The sequence below is a fragment of the Danio rerio genome, chromosome 8 (genome assembly GCF_052040795.2).
Source record: "Danio rerio strain M-AB ecotype USA chromosome 8, GRCz13ab, whole genome shotgun sequence".
NCBI lineage: Eukaryota > Metazoa > Chordata > Actinopteri > Cypriniformes > Danionidae > Danio > Danio rerio.
The window spans coordinates 21,560,316-21,570,000 of NC_141028.1; the positions used below are offsets into that span (position 1 = coordinate 21,560,316).

The 9,685-nt window shown below is 32.7% G+C and overlaps 1 protein-coding gene across 4 annotated transcripts in view; it reads left to right on the plus strand.

Moving 5' to 3' along the window:
- Nucleotides 1-9,685, plus strand: part of LOC147835561 (uncharacterized) — a 75,999-nt gene that overhangs the window by 49,079 nt on the left and 17,235 nt on the right. For all 4 annotated transcript variants that reach the window (XM_087264505.1, XM_087264504.1, XM_087264506.1 and 1 more), the window contains 2 exons: nt 2,552-2,771; nt 4,632-4,760. In XM_087264505.1, the coding sequence (XP_087120631.1) occupies nt 2,552-2,605 (54 nt within the window). In that variant the 3' untranslated portion in view covers nt 2,606-2,771; nt 4,632-4,760. The remainder of the gene's footprint in view (nt 1-2,551; nt 2,772-4,631; nt 4,761-9,685) is intronic.

Here is a 9,685-nt window from a genome sequence, read left to right on the forward strand (position 1 = left end):
GCCTTATTTAAAAAATGTTAGGAATAAAGAAATAAAAGCTGCCCAGAAACAATGGCCGTCCTCCCTGAGAGGCAGCAGCAGCGGAGGTGAAGTGCCCTGAGATTGCAGAGCAGAGGCTCAAACAGAGAAGCATCTGGCAGCACAGGGGCTGCTTATAATCTGCCCTAATGATTAATGTCCTCCAGTAATTTTACTAAGGATTTCTCCTCTCCTTTTCTGTCATGAATGCATTGTTGAGGGAGCTGGGAGAAAGTATGCCCCTCTGTGTGTATGTGCATGCTGCCGGCGGAGAAAGTGACAGAGATGAGGTTAAGTGGGGCTGTTTAGATGTAACAGATGCTGAGTGAGAGAGAGAGCAGAATGAAAGGACATCTCAGGGCTGCGGGAGGAAAGAAGCTCGAGTGAAAATAATATAATTGCAACAGGGTCTCTCCATATCATGCCGTTTGCATATGCGTTTGAACCTGGAGTGTTGGATGTATGTATACGGCTCACAAACAGAGTCACAACCTGATCAATGGATAAAAGGTCTTCTGCACTCCAAAAAAGAAGTCATTGGTGTAACTTAATATGATTAGGATGCACATTTCCACACATTTGAATTGTGCTATAGTTCAACTTAATGCAGTCAAATGGAAACTAAAAGCAAAATTAATTTTGAAACAAGATTGAATGGAATTATCTTGCGAGTTCATCTTAAGCACAGTTTATTCTTGTTGAAGCAATCAACCCAAAACTGACAATACTGTCATCATTTACTCACCCTTTACCAGTCATAAACCAGTTTGAGTTTCTTTCTTCTGTTGAACACAAAAGGAGTTATTCTGAAGAAAGCTGGAAACTGGTAAACACTGAGTTCCATAGTATTTGGTTTTCTGCTAACGCTTTAAACCAACAAATTTACTGCTTATTGATAGTTAGTGGGGTAGTAGTTGGGTTTAGATATAGATAGGGTTAGGGATGTAGAATAAAATCATAATTTATGAGTATTAAAACAGCTAGTATCTCATTATTAGGCAGATTGTTTGTTAGATTTTATAGATTTTTTTAATATGTTAAACAATTCATCCATCTCTGACTAAACACATGCATGAAAATACTCACAAAACATGCAAATACAGAAACACAGACAACAACAAAATTGTGTCCACAAATATTTAATTGATTGTTTATTAGATTTTATGGAGATGCGCTCACACTGCAGAATCATCCCAATTAATCTAACAGTACTTATTAGTAAGTCATCTGATGAAATTGTATTTGTATTGCAATGTATATCGCAAAATAAAAATATATCGCAATGCTAGATTTTTCTTTTATATTGTGCAGCCCTAGTGTAATTTGTAGGGTTGACAGAAAAAAAATAACTAAAAGGTTTGAATTCATTGAGGACGAGTAATAGTGAGTACATTTTCATTTTGAGTTGAAATATCCATTTAAGTTGGACAACAAGAATGAACAACTAATTTGATGATGTTTGTATATGTACCATATGACTGGGGCAATTAAAGAGAGATTGATCTCAGAACTGGCATTAGCAAAGATTCTGCTTATTGACTGAAGCAACAAATTGTGTTGTTGTTGTTAATATGGTTCTTAAATACCTTCTTGGAAACTCTTCAAAATCCTCCAAACGAGTGAAGATTTAACTATCAAGTCTTTCAGTTAAGATGACACTTTTTGTCAATATTTACAGTGTTCAGCATAGATAAGTACACCCCTCACAAATTTCTCTTTTAAAGTAATATTTTTAATAGGAAGCAATACAATATTATGTTTGTGCATATACATTGTATTAGCCAGTACTGATGCCAGATTTGCAGTGCATTTTTTTTTATTTGTATGTGTTGTGAGTATTTTCATGCATAACTATCTTTAAATATAATCAAGAAAAAGATGCAATTGAAACAAAGTGTTTTATCATTTCCCGAGTTTATCTGTATTTAAGTACAGTAACTGAATGATAAAAATAATTCAATCAAATTAATCATAGTTATGGTCACAAATGGTACAATTTCAATGTCTAAATGCTTTTAAAATCATTATATAATCATAGGCATCATAAACGCATGCGAATGATGAATTATAACACAAACTCAACATTGCAAATCTTGAGATGTGACTATTGCGAATGCTCACATTGCAACATCGATGCTGAAACGATATATTGTGCAGCTCTAAACTGCACTTTAAAAAATTCTGCTTGCTTTAAAATTTTAAGCTGAATCAAATTAACCTTATGAGTCCATTGAACTTATTTTATTTTAAACTGACTTGAAACTCCTTGCATAAAATTATTCATGTACTCCCATCACAAAATGCTGCAGTGAACTCATTTTTTAAAATAGAAATAGATGAACTAAATAAACTGTCAACCATATTAAAGAAATGTCTTGTTTCAGCTCATTATTTAAATAAGTAATTTGGGCATGCAGCAAAAAACTAAACAAACAAACAACAAAAAAAACATAAAGTCTTTTTTGTTGTTTTATTACTGCTCATATGTTGGACTGTAGGGCAGGAAGTTTTTTCTGGGTATTTGTGTGCACAGAGGATGTGCCGTGGAGCAGGAGGGAGGCCGGCAGTGTGGCAGAGCCCTTACTGAGTGTCATGACGGGAGGGAAGAGGAAGCGAGTTGTGTGTCCACCAATGTTTGTCTTCCCCTGCGGTCCTGCCCGCCTCTGTCACACACTATTGTGGCCCAGGCAGATTGATGGGCAGCAGTGGCAGGAAACGAGCTGGGAAAGAAAAAGAAAAAAACTCTGAAGCAGGTAAAAGAAAATGCCGTTTTTTTTTTTCTTGTCACGCATTTCTGATTTTCAATACCACTCTCAAGATTCAAACTTAATATAATGTAATGTAATGTAATGTAATGTAATGCAATATAATATAATATAATATAATATAATATAATATAATATAATATAATATAATATAATATAATATAATATAATATAATATAATATAATATAATTTTTCTCTTTTTTTAAATATTTCCAAAATGATGCAACAGAGTCAGGAAATTTTCACAGTATGTCTGATAATATTTCTTCTTCTAGAGAAAATCTTGTTTGTTTTATTTTGGCTAGAATAAAAGCAGTTTTCATAAAAAAAAAAAAAAAAAAATTAAGGTCAAATCTATTAGCCCCTTTAAACTATATTTTTTTCTGATAGTCTACAGAACAAACCATCATTATACAATAACTTGCCTAATTATCCCAATCTGCCTAGTTAACCTAATTACCCTAGTTAAGCTTTTTAATGTCACTTTAAGCTGTATAGAAGTGTCTTAAAAATATCTAGTAAAATATTATTTACTGTCATCATGGCAAAGATAAAATAAATCAGTTATTAGAAATGAGTTATTAAAACTATTATGTTTAAAAATGTGTTGAAAAACTTTTTTCTCTCCGTTAAACAGAAATTGGGGAAAAAAACACAGGAAGGCTAAAAATTCAGGGGGGCTAATAATTCTGACTTCAACTGTACATGTCTGACAACATTTCTTATGAACTTTAGATACAAATCCTTTAATTTTGGAGCGTTTGTTTCAGAAATGACAACATTAATTAGTTGTGATTTAAAAATCAGGTTTGTTCCACAAAATATTGTTGGTAAAAAGAATTTAATATTGTTTTGTTTCAAATATGAGTACATGTATGTCTGAAAACATGGCACTTATTTTATTTTTATTTTATTTATATTATTTTACTCCAAATAAAGTTATCTAAATGAAAACATTCTATTTTATTTTATTTTCATCAGTTTAAATAAACTTACACACACAAAAAAAGTATTTTACTCAAACATTTAACTACAAATAAAAATGAGTGACTGGATTTTTAAGTGATCTCCATAGCTCTACTGGACCATAATTGTCAATATTATTTTATTATATATATACAGTTGAAGTCATTATTATTAGCCTCCCTGTTTATTTTTTTCCCGCAATTTCTATTTAACAGAGAGATTGAACACATTTCTAAACATAATAGCTTTAAAAACTCATTTCCTATAGCTGATTTATTTTATCTTTGCCATGATGACAGTACATAATATTTTACTAGATATTTTTCAAGACACTTCTATACAGCTTAAAGTGACATTTAAAAGGCTTAACTAGGCAGTATAGAGTAATTAATGAAGTGATTGTATAATGATGGTTTGCTCTGTTGACTATCGGAAAATACAGCTTAAAGGGGCTTAAAATGGTTTTTTAAAAATATTTAAAACTGCTTTTATTCTAACTAAAATAAAACAAATAAGACTTTCTCCAGAAGACAAAATATTATTAAACATACTGTGACAATTACCTTGCTCTGTTAAACATCATTTGGAAAATATTAAACAAAGAATAAATATTTAAAGGGGGCTAATAATTAAGATTTCAACTGTATATTATATATATGCAAAAAATTGTAAATATTTTACCGCATAAAAAATTACTCACATCTTAAAGACTCAAGAAAATAATCAAAAACACTTAATTTAGCAATCATTTCTCAATTTAAAAAGAAACTGTTAGTTCATCCCAAGCACACTTTTTTTCTTTTTTCCCCTCAGTCTTGTGCTTATGCTTTTCTTAAATCTCCAGTAGTGACCGTAGTTTTACCGTTTACCCCACGCTGCAGTATCACAGGTCAGAAGCGCTGAACCGGAATCTGCTTTGAGAAGCAGCAGGATGAAAAGGAATCGGATCCCAGAAGAGTCCTTCTGTTTTAAGCTGGGTTATGAACACTGGTCCAGATGGCAGGCAACGGGTATGTGCTTAAAGAGAGCCAACTCTCTCACCCTCTGCTGTTCTTCTTCCTGCGCTCTGTCAATCTTATTGTCCTAATTCAGTTCAACATGCTTTTCTTGGCATGAACGAGTGGACGTTCTTCCTCTATTTTTCCACCTCCTTTAACTGCATCACCCCATTCTAGTTTTATAGTCTGGTTTTTGTGCTTGGTTACCTTTCTTTCTTTCTTTCTTTCTTTCTTTCTTTCTTTCTTTCTTTCTTTCTTTCTTTCTTTCTTTCTTTCTTTCCTCTTGGTTATTCTGTTTGTACTCGCTCTATGAAAAGAGCACGAGACGAGAGAAAGCGAGAGGGAAAAAGGTCAATCTCGGGTGACTGATATCTCTCCGCACCAGGTCTATTCCATATGCTCACATTCAGTGCAGGCCCTCTTCTGCAATGCCTGATTGCGGATTTTTTCATTTTATTTTATTTTATTTTATTTATTGTATTTTATTTTTATTTGTTTATTTTTATTCAAATGTTTTAAAGGTTAACAAAAAGTACCAATTAATTTTATTTTCACAGCATGTCTGTTTGACTGGATGTGGATTGTTTTTATGTCTGACATTAAATGTTTGTGTGCAGAATGTCTATGGGGTCTCAAAATTCAAATACAAAATTTGAACCCTTAAAAAGTCTTAAATTCACTGAAATATTCCCATAACCTCAAAACCTATTTTTTTTATATTTAACTTTTTTTTTATTGCAAAGGCATACAATTCACAGCAGTCAGACATTTTGCAGCAAATTCTCCAAAATTAAATTCATTCATTCATTCATTCATTCATTCATTCATTCATTCATTTTCATGTCGGCTTAGTCCCTTTATTAATCCGGAGTCGCCACAGCGGAATGAACCGCCAACTTATCCAGCAAGTTTTTACGCAGCGGATGTCCTTCCAGCCACAACCCATCTCTGAGAAACATCCACACACACATTCACACACACACTCATACACTACGGACAATTTAGCCTACCCAATTCACCTGTACTGCATGTCTTTGGACTGTGGGGGAAACCGGAGCACCCGGAGGAAACCCATGCGAAGGCAGGGAGAACATGCAAACTCCACACAGAAATGCCAGCTGAGCCGAGGTTCGACCTAGCGACCTTCTTGCTGTGAGGCGACAGCACTACCTACTGCGCCACTGCATCGCCCCAAAATTAAATTCCCTATAGGAAAAAACTAAAGCAACACATCTCTTTATGTGATTTTCCATTAATAAAAAAAACTATTTACAGAAGTAACCTGGTCTCTAGAAACAAAATCCTAGTCTTTAGCCCTGTATAAGTCTAAATTTTTATTCATAAGGGTCATAAAAAGTCCTAAATTAGATTTTCAGAAACCTGCAGAAACCCTGAGTGTGTTTACTCAAGAAAAAAACAAACAAACTACCAAGTTCAACTAGAAAGTTATTGTTAAAAAAACGTATGTTTGTAGGTACAGTGCTTAGCAAACATAAGTATACCCCTTACAAATCTATTTTTTAAATTCATATATTAATAGAAGCTATACAATATTATATTTGTGCATATACATTTAAATTAAATTTAGTTGAAATTTTGTAGGTTTTAATTGTTCTTGCAATATTTAGCTTGAATTGTGTTATCTTTCAATTTCTAAAGATGTTTGGTGACTAAAATATTATTTTAATAATTATATCTGTTTAATAAATTAGTTTTGTTTAAATGCACCAAAATACATTGCTTATGTTCACTGAGAAGTGGATAAAAATATTCATTTTTAAAATGTACTAAATTATACTGAGCACTGTAGTTGTGTTTTTTATGTGACACTGCATCAAAACAATAAATGCAGCAACATTATGTTGTTTCTGATTATTTTTATCCAAGATTGTATGAATTAATACTACTACTACTTAGGGTTGTGGTAATGTTGAAATACTATACCATTTGAAGTATCACAATACAAAGTAGTATTGTGATACTGTAATTCATAACTCAAATAAAAAGAAAATTGTCTGAAATACTATATTTTATGTTATAATATGCCTACTTTAACGTAACTCATAATTCAAAAAGTATTATTTGCACCTCACTTTATCTAAAATCTGTTCAATCTTTTTGTTTATTTTGTAGATAACTGACCACAAAAATAACCAACAAAATTACATTAAAATCAAGATACAAATTATACAGAATGAAATTTGTTACAAAAGAGCTTTTGTCCAACACAAGTAGGCTGTATGATGTGGTCAAAAATTGTTTCAATGTTTCCTGTTGCTATTTTGGGTTTTTCATCTATTTCTTTTTTCCAGTCTTATCAGTTAACAATACAAAGTAATTAAAAATTTTACTTTGTGAGTCGCTCTTTTTAATAGATTGTCACGGTTGCTGTAGCTACTAAATAATATTGACAGGAACAGAAATGAACCGATTTAGATCTTTATTCGAACTGCAGCTTTAGAAAACGTGCAATAAATTAAAAAAAAAAAATAATAATAGTCTACTGTTGCACAAACGTGTGAGCATTTTAGTGACTTTTCTACATGCAACATTATCTATTGTAGATTTAATGACCATTAATGATGATTACAAACTACAGTGGCCCCACCAGTATTTTGGAGCCGTAGTATAGGGTATATGCCGAGCTAGTGCTGTTTCCATGTTGATAAACTTCCGGTTACCTGTTATTGTTAGTTTTTTCCATTTTAAGCAATACATTTTACAGCATCGATGTTGTAATGTAATTAAAATACAATCAGTTAAATAGACTCTGGCATTCATTTAGTTGCTCAAGCGCAAAACGAAACAAAAAGCCGTTTAAACGCACTCGCCCATCAGAATCGGCAGGCTAGCGCAGAAGCTCCATTGAATATACTGGGGTAAAAAGAAATGCTCTTATTTTAAAGATATGGCAGGGGAAAATGTAATTTAATGCAGTGCTTCTTGTACAATCTGAGGCCCACTTTATATCGGATATCACTCAGCCAGTGGAAATCGCTGATTTTTAAAAGAAACAGACCTTAAACGTGCCGTTTTTGCAATGGCAAGCAGTTCACAGGAAGCGCTTTACCCAGGTTACTGGCAAATTAAAAGTCCAATTAGCATGCTTCGGCATATACCCCATTGCGATACTACCATGGTACCGGTAAACCGTGCAACCCTACTACTACTACTACTACTACTACTACTACTACTACTACTACTACTACTACTACTACTACTACTACTACTAATAATAATAATAATAATAATAATAATAATAATAATGACTGTGAAAGAAAATTTTAAACTAACTGTAATTTAAAGATTTAAATCCTAAAATGTTAACAAAATACACTCTAGCTAAAAAACATTAAAATATGATATTTTTATGATTGTTATTTATTTATTTATTTTTTTGCATGTTTCTTTTTAAAAATTTACAAACATGGATTAAATCAGGTAGAAATAGCTCTATAACCATTTAAGTGCCCCACCAAGAAAAAAAAAATTGGGATTGCATTTCTTAACTCCTAGTGTTGCTGGTTAACACACTCAATGTGTTTTTTTTTTCAACACATCCCATAATTTCGAAAATATCAACCTCTACCAAATAGTTAATGCGTCGATTTATGTACCAGAATAAATACATATAGTATGAAAAATCTAGCAAAAAGTAGCTCTTTTAAAAGTACTCAAGAGTAGTGAGTATCACACTGTTCAAAGCTGATGCATTTACATGTCATTTGTGGATGTGTGTAAACGTAATATTCTGTAGTGCATTTAGTTATTGCTCAGCAGGCACACAACATCAAAAATCATTAATTATGGGTTAGATTAAGGTTGTGATGTCTGGTGACCAAAATTCAATGTCAATGTCAGCGTCTAAGGACAATGTTTTTTAGATATCCGAAAACGACGTCACATGATATTACAAAACATTGATATTTGGTTCATTTAGGTTGTTTGAAAGTGACCAAAGTCCATTGTCATATTGACGTCAAATACTGCCATTAAATTGTCATATATGCCAACCAAAATCCAACATCTGATAGTCGTCACAGTGGTAACGTCCACACAACGTCAAGCTGTAACATCATTAGACATTAATATTTGGTTGATTTTATGTTAGACGTTGGACATTGACATCATCCTGATGTTGAGTTCTGACGTAACCCCGATTTTTCATTTCCAAGCAAAATGCAACGTCCTCTATGATGTTGGGGTACAACGTTAATCTAACGTCATGTTGACGTCTTGTGTCCTGCCAATGTTTATATTAATGTAATTATAAATCACCCATGTCTTGAGGTAGTTCAATATGATCCGATTTACCTTCTATGTATGATTTGATTAGACAGAAATCACAGGACTGTTTTTTTCTAATCTCCATAGACAAGAAAAATAGTAGTGGCTGCAGGTTGAGGGAAAGTAGTGAAGTAAAAATGTACTCAAGAGAAAAGAAAAAAGTCCACATTTTTAAAACTACTTAGTAAGGTGCAATGCCTGAGGAAAAACTACTTAATTACAGTAGTTTGAGTATTTTTAATTTCTTGCCTTACACCACTGCTAAAGTAAACCATTATTTAAAACACAGTCACTTTAACAGTCAATATTTAAAACTGTTGAAATATGGTCAACCATATGGTAGAGCAGGCAGTTAAAGGGTTAATTGCATGAAATCATGTTCACCTTGAAAAATAAAGTTGCAGTTATTATTTTATTATTTTTTTACAGTGGTTTGCATGCGAGTGTCAGTTTTTTGTGTTGACGTAGCAGTAATTTAAAGAGGCAGTGTAGTGAATGAATGTGTGTGTGTGTGTGTGTGTGTGTGTGTGTGTGTGTGTGTGTACGTGTGAAGCGGATCCTGTTGAGAGTATTTGTGTACACAGATGCAGATCGAGGAGAAAGAGAGCGAAAAAGAAAAAGAGAGAGAGGAGATTGGCCAATGTGTTAGT